This window comes from Trematomus bernacchii, unplaced genomic scaffold, assembly GCF_902827165.1.
Source record: "Trematomus bernacchii unplaced genomic scaffold, fTreBer1.1, whole genome shotgun sequence".
Taxonomy (NCBI): domain Eukaryota; kingdom Metazoa; phylum Chordata; class Actinopteri; order Perciformes; family Nototheniidae; genus Trematomus; species Trematomus bernacchii.
In genome coordinates this window covers 4,909,730-4,926,632 of record NW_022987524.1, presented here as the reverse complement: position 1 = coordinate 4,926,632, position 16,903 = coordinate 4,909,730, and the positions used below count along the sequence as shown (strand labels likewise).

General features: G+C 40.7%; 1 protein-coding gene across 1 annotated transcript in view; it reads left to right on the top strand.

Annotated features, from left to right (window-relative positions):
• Window positions 1-16,903, top strand: part of LOC117473091 (disks large-associated protein 1-like) — an 81,678-nt gene that overhangs the window by 41,403 nt on the left and 23,372 nt on the right. The window contains exon 6 of the mRNA XM_034118578.1: window positions 13,894-14,018. Within this exon, the coding sequence (XP_033974469.1) occupies window positions 13,894-14,018 (125 nt within the window). The remainder of the gene's footprint in view (window positions 1-13,893; window positions 14,019-16,903) is intronic.

The window sequence follows — 16,903 nt, the reverse complement described above, 5'->3', positions numbered from 1 at the left end:
GCCAATCAGCGTCGTCAAAGATGACGGTCACCAGGCGCCAATGTCAGCGCCCAGTGCAGTCTGTGAGTAGTTTGGACAGTGACTCGTATCCGGTTGACGCAGTAGTTGATGAGGATGGCTTCGTGTGCAGGTGGAGTCTCCGGACCTCGGTCCCCGGCTAATTCTGTTCAAGAGCTAATCTCCAATCCTTTCGAAAGGAGAAGTTTGGCAGATAAATTGTTGCTTAAAGACCTTGCACCGGACCAACCCGATTTGAATATATCGCAGCAATCTCGTGAAAAAGACAACATTTATACACGAGGCTTCACAAGTAGCTGGTACACAAGAAAGGCTTGGCTAGCTGGATGCAAACAGGTAAATGCTGTCTTTTGTTTCCCATGCTTGGATATCACTTTATATGTAGAGAGGAGGTTTCCCATGGTTGTTAGAAGTTTATTAATAAGTGGGCATTTATCACAGAAGTGATTGTTCTGTCTCCACGTTTGTTGCATTGTCTGTGATGTATTTTCCAACGGTTATAGCTCCTGTTCTGTCCCAGCAACACTACACGGTTTGCAGCTCCACCACATTTTTGGTTTATCTTCGGTGTCGCTTAAAATCTGCTTCCCATCGGACTAAAACCTCCACGTAATCTGAAGACAGATACTTGAAGTTATTTAAACCTTTTGCAAACTTTATGTTCTTTCTTGCTCTAGCCTTGCCAGTTACATTGTACATAACACATATATTATCATTATGCTAACTGGTTGTTCGTGTTAGACGATGTAGCTTTTTCATTTCTGAGTTATTGCTATATGTAAATAAGCCTGTTTGTAAATAATCCTCAGAGAAACAAAGAAAAAACACAATTTATGACATTTTGTGCTGTGGTTATTTTTTTTAAATTGCATTTATTCACAGTTCAGTTTGAAATGCTGTAGTGACTTGTATTGAACCACTTAAATATTTATAATTAATGCTACTGAAAAGATGCTATTAATTTTATATCTCACATGCAGTTCACTGTAAAGCTACTTGGTGAAGGTGTTGGTTCATAAAACATGAACAGTTTTAAGAAAGAAAAAAACAGACCAGTTCTGAGAACACAAATTCCTGGTAAAGTAGTAGATGTTGAGGTTGATAAATAATATTTTCCACACTGAAGATTATGGAGGTATTGATCAGTCTTCTCATATTTTTAAGCCTCGATTTCTCCTTTCCCCCCCCCCTCTAACATCACCAGAAGTCATCATTTAAGGGGTCATTTCTCGAAAACAATTTCCGGGGGGAAACCCCCCGGACCCCCCGGGTAGGTCACTTACGGTACGTCAAGAGCCCCACCAAAAAAAAAGACCACCGGCCGCCACTGTCAATTGTTCTGGGAATGTCACTGGTTAATAGACTTATTAACACACTGACTTAGCAGGACATTATGCATACTGCATATAACATTACTAACATTAAAGATCTGCATATATGCTTACATTCTTCACGAACACATTCTCTATGATGATAATATGACAGCATGTAATGTCCTGACATGAACGCACATGTGTAAACAGAGCGAGGACCCGCAGCTGCGCTACTTTAGCTGTCCCTAAATGTGCCTGATTAAAATATAAATAATATAACGCAGATTAAGGAAAACAAGGGGAATTTACAACACCACCAGAATGTAAATAACAGGATTTTCAATAAATTGTCAATTATTGGTATTTTGGAGCTTTGTTTTTTTTTTAATGCTAACTTTTTCGGTTCAGGTTTTGTTTTCAATGCCAACATCTAAAGTCAGTGTCTGGCTCTTTATGGTTAGAGCCTGTCAACCTTACACTGCACACATCTGCATCGTTTCAATTGAACTGGTTACAGTGAATCTCACTGCCAGCTAATGATGGCTACTTCCCCAAAGATGGAGAAAGCAGAACGGCTGACATTGACCTGACTTTGACTCTGGTGGTCATACAGGCCAGTGGAGTTGAGGGCACTTGGCCAAGTTGGAGATTAATGTATCTGAGCAGTGGAGAGGCCAGGAAGTGCAGCTGGTACAGATTTCCGAGGTTCAAGGTCATGCTCCCACTGGGAGTCTCATGACAGTCAGGAAAAGAAAATGTTTTTTGCATGATGTCATACTAATTTGTGTGGTTCACCATGAAGGTTATGCATGTCATGTAAAGTCACCAAGTTCAGGCCAACGTCTGACTGCTGAAGACTGAAGAGAAGAAAGCAATGTTTAGTATCAACAACAAATCATATTAGATCGTCTCACCGGGAGTTAAGTGAGCCACCTCAGAGTGGGACCAGAGACCTGGTCCCACTCTGATAACTCTACCATGCACTGTTTTATTATGCCAAATAGAAGCATGGACACATTTTAAGGCCAAAGAGTAATTTCAACCCAATGATTGCAAGAATGAGATTGTGGATACAAGCAGCTGAAATACGTTTTCCTCTCAGGGTTTCTAGGGTCTCCCTTACTGCTAGAGTGAGAAGCTCTGACAGCTTAAAAGAGCCCAGAGACCCGTCCTCCCAGGACAGACCATAACACACTCAATGAGTTACACACCCTACTATAGCCTGGGACTTCTGGGAACCCTAGGAGGAGCTGGAGTCAGAGAAGGCCATGTCTTCACCCCGAACCTTAGTAAGCTGCACGACAGAGGGGTGAACTTACATCATAGGTCGCGTTAACCGAATATGTTCCGTCTATGACGGATGTTTTTTAACAATGACGGAAAAATCTGAAAGCAGTCCGTCATTTTGACAGATTAGAACAAACTCGGAACAGCGCCAAAGTTTCCCCGCAGCGAGGCTCCGGTGTTATGCATGCCCGCCAAAAAGGAAATGATACCGTTTCCAAACCTAACTTTGCCGTACAAATCATTGAAATGTCTGTGAGTTTTGGCTTTACGCTGTGCGCGCTCCCGCGAGGTGCAGTGGGCATGCATAACACGGTGCCATTGAGAAGGACATGAACATTGACAGTTCATTGCCGTTGTATGATGAGACCAGCGAGCCTAAATATCATATATACGTGAAATAAGTTATTTAGAGACTATGGATGGCGAGGATAAATGTAATAAAGGGATCTACAAACATTACATTGGTGACCTACAGTGAGATGGTAACAGGCATGCGCTTAGGGCCCGCTTTCCAGACAGTTTCTGTGGGGTGATGCATTCTGAGGTGAGGCAGATCTCATCTGTGCCTCACCTTACCCCACAGTAACTGGCTTGAGCGCGCTCACAAAATAAGTGGCCGCGCTAAATTAGTGCCCGCGCTCCAGCAAGTTACTGTGGGCTTACGTGAGGCAGAGCTCGTCCCTGCCTCACTTCTCATCGCTCCCGTAGCGAAGCTCGGCAAATTTGCTGATTTTGACTCTAAAAAGCGATTGGAATCATACAGAAATCACATTTACACAAGATCAGTGGAGACATTTTATTATTATTACTATTTAGTTTTTCTTTAGTTGTTTTTCCGTTACATTGGAGTATGACAGGTGAGGCTCTGCCTCCCTGCCTCCCCTGACTGCACGTCGCTGGTAATTTGTATATATTGGTAGCAGTATTGAATCATATCATATAAGCAAATCACACGTTTTAATTTGTAAAAAGTAAATAGTAACTATGAGTGTTAAATATATAACTGTTTTAGGTTAGTATCAATTTGGGATGTAACGATACATTCAACTCACGATTCGATACGATTCACGATTTTAAGTTCACAATACTATTTTCTCATGATTTTCTCACGATTTTCTTTTTTTAACAGAATGAGCTGCAGACAAATTATGACCGAAAAATATTTCTTTAAAAACCCTTCAAATAAATACAAATAAAGGGCAGCTTGAAATGTATGCTCTGCTCGATCAAGAGACTAGATCTATGGATACAGCTCTCAACACTATCAAGTGACAATTTAGTCAAAAAACATAAACAGTATTTGCTTTTATAAGGTAATGAACAGTTTAATCTCCACTGTACATCCGGGTCTCTGATTTGATTTAGTTCCAATAAATCGTAATATTCTAACCTTTTTTTTTAAGGGGGGCCACAGGGGTGGTCCCTGGTCAGTGTTACGGGGGCACTGGCCCTGTTGCCCCCCCCCCCCTAGAACCGCCCCTGCGAGTCTCGCTCGCTCGCATACACACACAGAGCCGAGCTTGAATGAAGCACAGAGACCCAGAAGTACTTGTACTGTACTGTATCATTATTTTCGATGGCTTTATTGGATGATCAGTATGACAGATCGCCACTGGGCTTTCAACTAAAGACACAGCCACGCAAAAACTGTGGCATGTGTACAGCTCACACATTACGTGTCAGCCGCTGACTTCCAGGAGCAGGAAGCCGTCTTCCTACGAGCCCTCTGTGAACCTTTAGCTTTCTGCTGAGGCTTCAGAAACATGATGAGCCGCCCTGACCCTGTCCAAAAGCACCCGGAACATTCTGCTGAAACACTGGAATAATGACAGTCAGCTGAGTCTGAGCAGAGTCTTCACTCTGACTGGCAGGAGGCGGCTTCTCCTGCATATTTATACAGGCTCTAAACCCCCCCTCTAGGATTAGCCTCATATTCCATGTTTAGCATAGGCAGTGATGGATGGTAACAAAGTGCTGTACTTTTACTTTAGTAAATGTTGAGGTACTTGTACTATAACTAAGTATTATCAGTTTATGCTACTTTATACTTGACTACATTTTAGAAGCCAGTTTTGTACTTTTTACTCCACTACATCTATTTGACAGCTTTTGTTACTAGTTACTTTTTAGGTTTAGATTATTAGCTAATACAAAATATAAGGAAAAGGGAACTAAGGAAGAGAACAGAAGGTCTACTTTCTTTCTTCTTGCCTTCTTCCCTCTTTTCCTGCATCAGAAGTCTGCAGTTAATTGACACATAACCCGGTTATTAACAATTAACCAGATCCATATCTTCCTATAACAAATATATTTTCTTTGCAGTATTGCATAGTTTATTTGCATTGTAAAACATGTAATTTAAACCCATATAAATGTAATTTCTGGAAGTCAGGGTTGAAAAAACATACTTTTATCAGTAAACCTTCTTATTTCTAATTTTCCTTCCTGTCTTCTGATCAATGGAGCAGCATAGAAGTAAGAGCCCTAGCCACAGGTCTCTTTTACCCCTTTTAAGTTCCTCATCTCTCTCTCAATCACCCATTCAACACGAGCATGTGTAATGGTTATTATGGTAATCAGTGATTTATATAAAACTTATATTAAAAAAAAGCTAAAAATCCCATGTTATTTCCGCCCTGTGCTTTCACTCACTGAGGTTTCTTTGTGAAACTTCACTTTCAGGATCAACACAATGTTTATATTTTTCATACCACAAGATACAGTTGAAGCTATCTTACCTATACCTCAGGGTCAATTTCTCATTGAAAGGCACAAAGTACAGGACGAGCACGTTGGTTAAAGCGCCAGCATGCCTCCATGGTTATATTTAAACATAAAACTCAGAGGGGCAGAACGGGCGCAGTAGAATACAGCTGCCTGCTCAGCGTCCCAACAAACCACCCCCCACCACCGGGGATATCCGTGGGCCTCTTGGACTGGGCACTTTTATGAAACATGAACCAGCTGAGACCTGATTATTATTATTGATATTTAGTGTTGTTGCCAGAGGTCTGGTCCAGGAATAACTTAAAGAATAAAAGAATGTTAAAGAATCCGTTTTACAGGTGGAATACAGCACCAGTCTGAATATTGACATTATTAAAGCATAGATATGATGCACAGAGTTTGTTGCACTGAAAAACTGAAACATTGACTTTAATTAAATGTATTATGTCAACAGTTTTCACATAACTGTGTTAGGTTAGTTGAAAGCAATAATATTAAGTTGAACCTAATATGTTTTATTTAAACTTAATAGTATTGCTTTCAAAAAACCTACCTGTTGACATACAGTAATACACTTAATTAAAGTCAACGTTTCAGTTTGTTCAGTGTGAGTTCATTTCTACTTTTGCTGTGGAGTAGAGATAGAGAGCAGTGGATCACACCATCTGAATTTTTTTTGATTGAATTCGTTTACGTTTTTTGTGGGAAAATAAATACCAGAATGAACAAAAATAACAATCATGTATCTATACACAAATATGAATCATTATTTGGCAAGACTTTGTGATGAATCAAGCTCAGTGGCTCTGATTCACCGGGGTAAGTCACTGCTGCTTCCCACCCTTCCCACAAGATGACATTTGTATTTTTCTCTTTTATTTTAAAGGAATGGTTCAACATTTTGGCAATGTGCTTATTATTAACCTCTTAAGGACGACGGTCCCCCCATTGGACCCCTCCCACCGTTTTTTTTTTCGAGACTGTGTCTCAGGGCTTCTTAACATTTATGAAACTATTAATGTGTAGCACCAGATTAACGGGAAGAATCTCAGCTAACTGAAGATATGAACCATTTTGACCAAAACAAAACACAAGGGTAATACCAAGCCTCTGAATTAGCACTAAGCGAAAAAATGCTAACGCACTTTAGCACACAACTCAAGATAAAGATACCCTTATTACTTATCGTAGCTGCACATACAATATATCCGATTAAAGCTGAGACTCCACAGATTATTTAGGTATAGTATCATCACTGAGCGATCCGAACTTGCGACAGGGGAAGCAAACACAGACATCACAACACGTACCTTTACGGAGCATTTACGGCAGATCGTCTCACCGTAGCTGTCAATTAGGTCAAAAGACGTGTTCAATGGCATTAAACGAGAAAAAAAAGGCTTCCGGTTTTGGTCACGCGTCACTCTCACTCCTTATTTGTTAACGTTTTGGTGTGTATATAACTTTCCCTCGATTCCATTGGCTCTAGCGGTTATAAAGAGATTTAATTCATCAAAATCGAGCAAGGGGGGCCAGAGATAGGTCAAATCCACCCAAATGACCCCAGAAGTGGGTTTTTTTGGCTAAATCTCTCTAAAAAGGTCAAATTTCACTTGTTTTGCATCAATCTTGATACAGGGCACTTATTATATGTTATACTTTGGATTCCTAAAGCTTTTAGTCTACTAACCCATCATCCAAGGGTAGTTTTCACTATAAGTAAAAAATGTTTTTTGGACGGACACTATAAAAAAAAGATTATTAATTTAACCTTTTAGAAGTGAAGATATGGTCATTTGTTCTGGGAATGTCATTTTCGAGCCTGAGACCTGAAAAACAGGCTCAGGGCTTAAGAGGTTAAAGAGTCTAACATGTCAGTGAGTGTTGATGAAAGTTACCCAATAATCACAATGAAATACATCCCACTCAAAAACAGTTACATTTCCCCCACTAACTGTATCTGTATCTGAATAGAAGGAACACCTTTTTTTGCATTTTGGGCTGTGAAAAAAATTGGATTATTGGACAGTTATTATATACTATATATTATATTATATTTACAGTTTAATTCTAACATATGCATGTAATGCTGATGGGTCTATGCCATGTTTGATCCAAGCATTCTAATTTTAGACATGCATGATGCACAGAGGAGAATATCCGTCTACCAATCACCATGCTGGGAAACATTCATTCATCAAGCTTCCTCTCACCTCTGTGTGCCTGGCTAACCACAGTGTGTGTGTGTGTGTGTGTGTGTGTGTGTGTGTGTGTGTGTGTGTGTGTGTGTGTGTGTGTGTGTGTGTGTGTGGTGTGTGTGTGTGTGTGTGTGTGTGTGTGTGTTGTGTGTGTGTGTGGTGTGTGTGTGTGTGTGTGTGTGTGTGTGTGTGTGTGTGTGTGTGTGTGTGTGTGTGTGTGTGTGTGTGTGTGTGTGTGCATGACCATCGTTTCTGACCGAGTACTTCTTACATGCTAGAACTGTAAAAGGCTGTGTTGTCAGGCAGCTAAATGCTAAAATACACATATGCTCATATTGACAATGATGATGAACATCAGCTGCTCTTCCTGTGCTCCACATGAAAACACATTAGACACTTATAGACAGAAAAACCATGTGATATTAACATTTAGAAAGTATAAACAATACTTCACTGTAAATAAATGATACATGTTCTTATTCATATTATAACTCTTAAACATTGAATATACAAAATGATATTTTACATGTTCCACTTCAACTTCGGAGAGGGTGTTAGCATGCTAACACTTGCTAATAAGCACAAAACACGATGTATAGTCGAGGCTGATCATCAAGTCGTTATTAACATAAGCCCCTGGTGCTGCTCTACCATGCTGTGATTGGACCAGAGGCCTGTACTACGAATCCAGTTCAAAATACCCTGGATATGTTTGAGTTATCTGGCTTAACTAACCCAAAACAAACGCGATCTCGCTAATCGGTCCCACGACGCTGGTTATCAACTCGTTAACTCAAGCCAGGATTTCTCTGTCCGGCTGAGTGCGCGTTCACATGAAAGGGGCGGGGTTAGCAACATTTGACCAATCACAAAGATGGACAAGCGTACTGACAGCGCAACGTCATACTTCCTGAATGAAAAGAAAACTATAATATTAGACAAATATGAAGAAGTTAAACTTTAAACATCCATGACTTAAACACTTTATCCAGGATAAAAGCCACATAGCTGCAGCTGCAAGGTGAATACTGCTGGTAAAAGAAAAAGCGTTTGAATGCGTACATTAACAGGTTTATGATATCACTGCCCCGTCCAAGACACGAGTGGATCTGACTTTAATTACATTTGACTCGAGTGTTTCATCAACTTAATGTGTTGCTTAAAATAATACTTCTGCATACAGTATGTGACACTGTGAGTGTTGCACGGCCAGATACGGCTCAGCTGACTCAGATAAGGAAATATATGATACATTATGATATGATATGATATGAATGATAATGGGACACATCGACGTCTGCACTCACAGTGCCGCGGACTGTACGTAATGTTACTCTGATCCGGTTACTTATGTCGTGGCAGATATCTAAGTAAGCTTTCTTAACGCTAATGTTATAATAGTCAGATTGCTCTGAAGATGGGAGGGGATATTCTATTAATTTTCACGTTCACACAGTCAGTTGATTTTTGCCGGCCGTCTTTCCTGCAACGGCAGTTTTTCTGTATTTCCTTTATCCTGTAATATGACTTGATAGCTTTAAACTCTGCACACGGAGCTCTGATTGGTCAGCAGGCGGTGCTTTCACTGAGTTGATTTCTTATCCTAACCTGCTCCAGAGCAGGTTAGCCGTTCAGCATAAGTTACCATGGAGATCTAGCCCAGTCAGAAGAGAACCAGCGTCGTAAGACCGGAAACCCAGAGTTTATCCTGAAGTTAGCTCGCTATGCGAAAATCCGGCTTCGTAGTACAGGCCTCAGGCCCTTCATCAATAGATACATCTTACACTCCAGCATGTGCACTTCGCTCTGCGTTGGCCAATCGGCTCACTACTCTCTCAGCTAAAACACACCTGTTTGCTATCCTGGCTCCAAAATGGTGGAACGAGCTCCCCATTGATATCAGGACAGCAGGAAATCTACACATCTACTGTCGCAGAGTGAAAACTCGCCCGCCCCTTGGATATTAAACCTAACACAAAACAAAACAACATTCCTCCTTCAACGGTTTAGCCCATTTGAAACAAATGGATCAGCACTTTGGTTGGCTAATTTGAATCCTCTATATCTGGATGTATCTTGTTGTTCTGTGTTTGTACCTTTATGGTTAATTGCACTGTAAGTAGGGATGCCAGAAACTGACCATGATCAAAATCGAAAATCGGACAGCCCTGGCGAATATTAATCGATTATTCGACAACCCCCCCCCCCGCGGGAAAAAAAAAAAAAAAGTATTTTCGCAGAGCTTGCATTTGACTTCACTTGCACTTGTCAGTTCGAAGTAGTTCCACGAGGATATCTTCTGTGGACGTGCCGCTCTGTTCATCTTTAGTTGTGTTCTCACTGTTCTGTCGCCAATAAATCAATCGCACGTGTGACGGAGAGGGGGGGGGGGGGGGGGGGGGGGGGGCGGTGTGTAGCAGGCTGCAGCAGCAGTCTGCACTCTGCACTACTGGCTTCCTCCAAGTTTACAGTAAAACAAACTGGTGGTGTGATCAATGGTCATTTACAATTATTAATACTATTACTATTATTAGCATTAGTCTATATTTTGGTTGAAACTAAGCCAGGAAAAAAAAAAAAAACATAAATATTAATAAAAAAATATATAAATAAAATCGAATTTTAAAAATAATCTTCGATTATGGAGACTGTAACGAATATTCGAATAATCGAATAATCGCTGGCATCCCTAACTGTAAGCAGATTTAGATCAGGTAAATGTCATTTTGACCAGAAGAAAGCGCTAGAAGAAAGGTCATCAAAGTTATGACAACTTATCTTGAGGGCATGATTGAGTATTGCCCAATGATGTTGAGATTTCTTTATTTGAACTGTCCATCTGCTGACTTTGATGAAAAGTCAGATGATCCGGTCATTTAGATCATCTTCTCGGCTCCATGAGTGGTTTCCATGGCAATCTAACCTATAAACTCTGACCGATTTTCAGTTGTAGATTAACCGACATTTTTTATTTATTTATTGTTTTACTTTTTATTTATTTGCTTTTTTCATTGAACAGATGCACTTTTTCCGAATAAAAACTCATATTGTTACATACAGCATAGATTAATCATCACAAAGGAAACAAGAAAAACAAAGATAAAAGTGAAATACAAAATGAAAAAGAGAAAGAAAGACAATATATTTCGCAGGTGAACTGAGCGACATAACCACCCTTGGAGTCGTACTAGCGTTGAAGAAGATGTAGTAGTACAGTGTAGTGCTGGAGAGAGCTAGCTTATTACCCATGGACATTTCACAGTTTTAACATTTGCTCTCTCCAGTAGTGACTGTTAAAGGGGTTCATATGTGTGTATGAAAGAGGACGAGAGGCCGTGTTTTGTTGCTATGTGGCTGTGTGGTTTTTCTGTTTATTTCCAGCTGTGCATTGATATATATCAGCAGCTAGTTGCGGCGCTAACGCGGTGGTTTATCTGCCCCTCAGGCTGCATGTTATTTATGAACACACAAGCATGAATAATGTCATTTCACATCTATATTTGGATTATCTGGAGCCACTGGCTGAATAAGAAGCTTGGCTACAGATTGTCTAACAATGCAGATATGGATGAAATAAATTGCTGTGTTACACTGTGGCATGGAAGCAGAAAATGGTGTAATGGTGGTGTAGTAACCTCGAGCATCATCCAAAGGTGATCCAACGAGGCTCATGTCATCTTTCCTTTTACAAAAACCCAAGGTCTTCTCACCATTCCACAGCTGCCAACATTCATCCGTAGAAAATGAGTTTGATCAGTTCTCATGACACAGTAAGCCATGTGTCTTTTCAAAGATGGATCTTGATGCACAATGGACCTTGAGTACACAAGAAACATACAAATACACATATAAAGAGGATTAAGGCAAAATAGAATAAGACAGAATCAAAACTACAGTACAGTGCAGCATACGAATAATTCCTCCCACATTGAATTTAATAAAAGGCACATGTTCTCGGTCCTGATTCAAAAGAACTGAGAATTGAAGCAGACCTCAAGTTTTCTGTGAATTTGGGCATGTAACGGTTCAATCATTTCTAGATTATTATTTTTCAAGAGTGCATTAAGTACTGCAGTTAACAGAGTCAAGTAACTAAAGAAATGAACTGATGAGATCAGAACTTGATAATCACTGGTTTGGTGCTTTGGATTACCTCCGCCTCATGCCTCCCTTTGTGAAAAGTTGAAGCCACCGACAATCAGATACTGTTTGGGCAGTTCAAAGATTGACTTCTTCTTTTTTATGTTAAGTTAAAGCAGGAGAGTGTCAAATAAGAGCAGCAGAGAGCAGGCAGAGCGTCAGTGTGCCAGGCAGAGGAGGAGCGGGATGCAGAGATCTGGGAAAGTCTTTTAACACACCCCCTGATATTTGTAAGTTTCAAACTTGTAGTCTTCAGCCCACGCAGCTCTCTGGAGACAGAAGGCTTACACAACTTTCTTCCTCTATGCACCATCACTCTCCAACACCTGGAAACACACTTTGATGTATGGAGTCAGTGGAGTTACCCTTCATCCATTACACTTTAGCTTAAAATGCATAAAGTGTAGTTTTAATCTCTTGAAAACATTGTCAGGTGTTAGTCACAATAATTGAACGTAAAGCTAAACTTAAGTCTTCCAACCGAAACCAATACACAGATTATTGCCATCTGGAAGTGACCTATAAGCGTTTTCTGATCTTCAAACCAGAGCATACATTTTTACGACTGCTTGCGTAACGATTGACATGATTAACATGACTGTTACCAAAGTGACTTCTGGAAGCACTTTCAACTCTTAGGTTAAGGCTAAACCCAAACGTTTTCAGTCAGGCCCCACTTGGGTAATTGGAAATATTTTCGAGCCCCCCCAACCCGGTTCCCACCTAGATTGGTGTATAAATATTCACCCAAAAAGGGGCGGGGCCATGACATTGAGGGAAAGTACCCTCATAGGTTGCTCTCATATATGAGACAGCATATGAACTGCTGTCTTCAATGTTAAAGTGTGGTACTTTATAGGTTGAACAACTGTCCTCAACTTAAACAAATCTTAGCTAACTTGACACACGTATCAATTAGTTGAATCAATTTACTATTTATACAATTGTTTTCCCCACAAAGAATCTGCAAAAGCACCAGTTTAAATGTTGTGTTTACCACAGATGTACTCAGAAGTTTCTTAAAGAAAATGATTCAGCATGTTAAAAAGCAGCACCTCGAGAGATCTGAGAGGGGGCAGCCCTAGTCACAGTGTTTACTTACACTAACCACACTAAAATGAACGTTCTGGAACTGTATTTCAAATACTTTTTAAATATGTATTTCCAACAACACTCACTGTGGTATCCCATGTTATACAGCACTCTACAGTTGGATGAACCTGTCTCCCACTTCTCTTAACCTTTCATTCAAATAAATCAACACAGTCTCACTCTGCAGTATTTGTGCATTTTATAAATAATCACACAATCAGCATTTAATTGTATATGAATATTTTTGACATGGGTTCATGATCAATACATATATTTCTCTTCAAATAATGTTTTTGAACTAAGGAACAGGCTGTGTTAAAATGTTTAGATTTTCCAGAACATCACCTTGTTACAATGGAAACTAGGAAATACAAATGACAGTGTGGCTGGAGTCAGATCCAATCGAGTGGTGCAGCAATGAGTCCTAAAACCTGAAATCAGTAAGCATTTAAGTACTTATTATTTAGAAGCTTGAAATAAGGTCTGTGGTTAACACAAGCTGAAGAGATCTTCATGTTTTGTTCTACGAGATAAATACGTCAGTAAATACCCAACTGGTGTATGTCCAAAAAAAGAAAAACAGGGGTTGCTAACACATGACTAAATGAGACTGCTAAACATCATCGGGAAAACATTGGCGTCCTTTAGCTTAGCGGTGGTGACATGAAGCCAAATGACCGTGGTAGCCCAACGTGAGCTAATTACTTCTGGCAAGGAACTTACACTTACAAGTATTATAGAAGCGGTGTTAATATGTGTAGTTACAATGTGTTTGCCACAGATTTGTTTTCTGCATTGTCAATGGAAGAATCCTATTGCTTTTTGTTTAGGGAGCCTTTGCATGCTAACCTCATCACCTACAAAGATATGTCATCACTGCACCATTCTATTATTCTGTTTACAACTTAAAGAAAGTATGTTACAGTACAGTTGCAGTTACATGGCTTCTGTAAAATAATACTTGACCTTATTTACTCCTGTGGATTTAGAAAACAGGATGTGGAGCTCATAGGAGGAGCTCTGCCTTGGATGTTCAGCTGGGTGCAGAGTTTGTAAATGATAGCATTGTGAAATAATCTACTTTCCTCAACTTCTCTCCTCTTTCTCTTTCTTTGTAGTTTCATCTTGCATCACCACCTATAAGAAGACCCCTCCACCAGTGCCCCCCCGAACGTCCACCTGCTCCACAGCCTCCAAGCCGTACATCTCCATCACGGCCCAGAGCAGCACAGAGTCTGCCCAGGTACTGCTCACACCCACAGGCCTCTGGAGCTCATGGGTCAGGGTATACTGAGCACCCATAGCCCTCTGTGGAGCTCATGGTCAGGGTATACTGAGCACCCATAGCCCTCTGTGGAGCTCATGGTCAGGGTATACTGAGCACCCATAGCCCTCTATGGAGCTCATGGTCAGGGTATACTGAGCAGCCATAGCCCTCTGTGGAGCTCATGGTCAGGGTATACTGAGCACCCATAGCCCTCTATGGAGCTCATGGTCAGGGTATACTGAGCAGCCATAGCCCTCTGTGGAGCTCATGGTCAGGGTATACTGAGCACCCATAGCCCTCTATGGAGCTCATGGTCAGGGTATACTGAGCAGCCATAGCCCTCTATGGAGCTCATGGTCAGGGTATACTGAGCACCCATAGCCCTCTATGGAGCTCATGGTCAGGGTATACTGAGCAGCCATAGCCCTCTATGGAGCTCATGGTCAGGGTATACTGAGCAGCCATAGCCCTCTATGGAGCTCATGGTCAGGGTATACTGAGCACCCATAGCCCTCTATGGAGCTCATGGTCAGGGTAATACTGAGCACCCATAGCCCTCTATGGAGCTCATGGTCAGGGTAATACTGAGCACCCATAGCCCTCTATGGAGCTCATGGTCAGGGTATACTGAGCAGCCGTAGCCCTCTGTGGAGCTCATGGTCAGGGTATACTGAGCACCCATAGCCCTCTATGGAGCTCATGGTCAGGGTAATACTGAGCACCCATAGCCCTCTATGGAGCTCATGGTCAGGGTAATACTGAGCACCCATAGCCCTCTATGGAGCTCATGGTCAGGGTATACTGAGCAGCCGTAGCCCTCTGTGGAGCTCATGGTCAGGGTATACTGAGCACCCATAGCCCTCTATGGAGCTCATGGGTCAGGGTATACTGAGCAGCCATAGCCCTCTGTGGAGCTCATGGGTCAGGGTATACTGAGCACCCATAGCCCACTATGGAGCTCATGGTCAGGGTAATACTGAGCAGCCATAGCAGAAACAGAAGGGCACACACTCTGACTGGGCTAGACTAGGACTTTTCTGCAGATCCTTCAAAAGCATTGAATTATTTAATAAAAAAATCAGGCCAACAACACAAACATTTTGCATCTGGGAATCTCAGAATAGATGTACTATCTGCTAGCTAGTGCAGACACAGGAAGGAGATTCTATGAGAAGTGGAGCTTCAGACAATGTTTCAGGGCTGAAACTAATACCAGTCAAAGAGCTTGAGTGACAGTGGATGTTCTGCAGAAAATCATTCAAACTTGACAGGAGAGTAATTTTGGATGTTGTAAAATGTCATTAAAATGTCATTTTAAGTGACATTATAAAAAGTCAGTTAAAGCAAGAGAACACACATCAGCCATGATTCGATTAACTGCCAAAGTAGCTTTAAAAAAAATGAACAATATAATATTGCTCTTACAAATATAAAGTTTAATTTAATAATTAACAGTTACTCTTTTATTTTATTTTACATTCTGAAGGGAATTCAATTAAATATACCATTTGCACAACCAATGATTACTTCCCATCGTTTAGTGCTGCTGCCGTTCAGTGGCTGAAATATCAAGATACAGTATAATAAACCATATGATAACGTCAGAGCTTCTACACAGTAGCTTGATTACAATGCAGTAGAGGATTGATGCCTGCTTTCTTGCAGTCTTGAAATCAACTGTGCATCCTTCTCTTTCTGATGGATATATTAAGGAAACCATTGCTGAAGAGAAGTCGATTCAATCCATGCAGCCCAGAATCACACGTGTCTGGCTCAGCCTCTAAATATTTGATTCAAATCAAAGGAAAAACTCGAAAAAGAAAGAAACCTCAAGTTAAGACTCACAAAGGGATATTGCTTGATATAAATAATAGAAGCCAGTCTATTTCCCTGGCACAATACCAGTTAGCCGTCATATCATTAAGTACAACATCCCAACTCATTCTGATACCTCTAGAGATGTTGGTTAATTTAATTTGAAACAACCTCTGGGGAATACTGCATGTTTGAAGATTTACATTTAATCCACTTTTTTGAGTTAGTAAGCTACAGTATCTTTATTATATTTATCAGTTGATATTAGTCCCATTGTTCACTTTTCGAGAGAGATACATTAAACCTGTCCTTTAGACTCCTTAAATGTCTGTGAAAAGCCTAAGATGTAACCAGTGACACTTTCTTGTGTTCGACAACATATCCCACTTTCTGACATAAAAAGGACCATTTGAGATTGAAGTACCTCTATGAACGAGGCACATGTAGTCTGCTGACAGTATTTAACTGTTGAACAGTATTTATAGTATATACGACTTTAAATTGCTTCAGGTCTCATGTTTTATTTATTTTACCCACAGTGGCTTTGACACTTTGAGGTTGACAACAAAACAAATGCTAACACAGACACAAACAAGAGGTCTCAGCCAACAAAATAAAGAGATGGATGCATAAATAAATAATAATACCACACAGAATGGCTTTTGTTGAAGTCCCCCCTGCTTCTAATGTCTTCTCAATCTGTTCTTTACCCAGTCTGTGATGCATCCCAACACAAAAACACTATAAATACATCACAGTACAACCCAAAGAGAGCAGAAGGCATGTAGGAACATCAACTTCAGCAAAAAGGCAGGTCTACTTCAAGTGCAACATTGAGCGTGAGCTGGAGTCTGAGCTGTTTTTAGTTTAGATGGAGAATGTGTAGGGTTTGTAGAGCAGACAGTTGAGACTTAAGGACAGTGGCTGAAGAACCCAATGCTGGGAGGGAGCAGTGAGCTCATTGGCAGCAGCAGAGCTTAGTGGTCATGTGGTATGGTTTGACCATGTCCTGAATGAATGGGCCTGAGATGTTCACAGCACTAAAA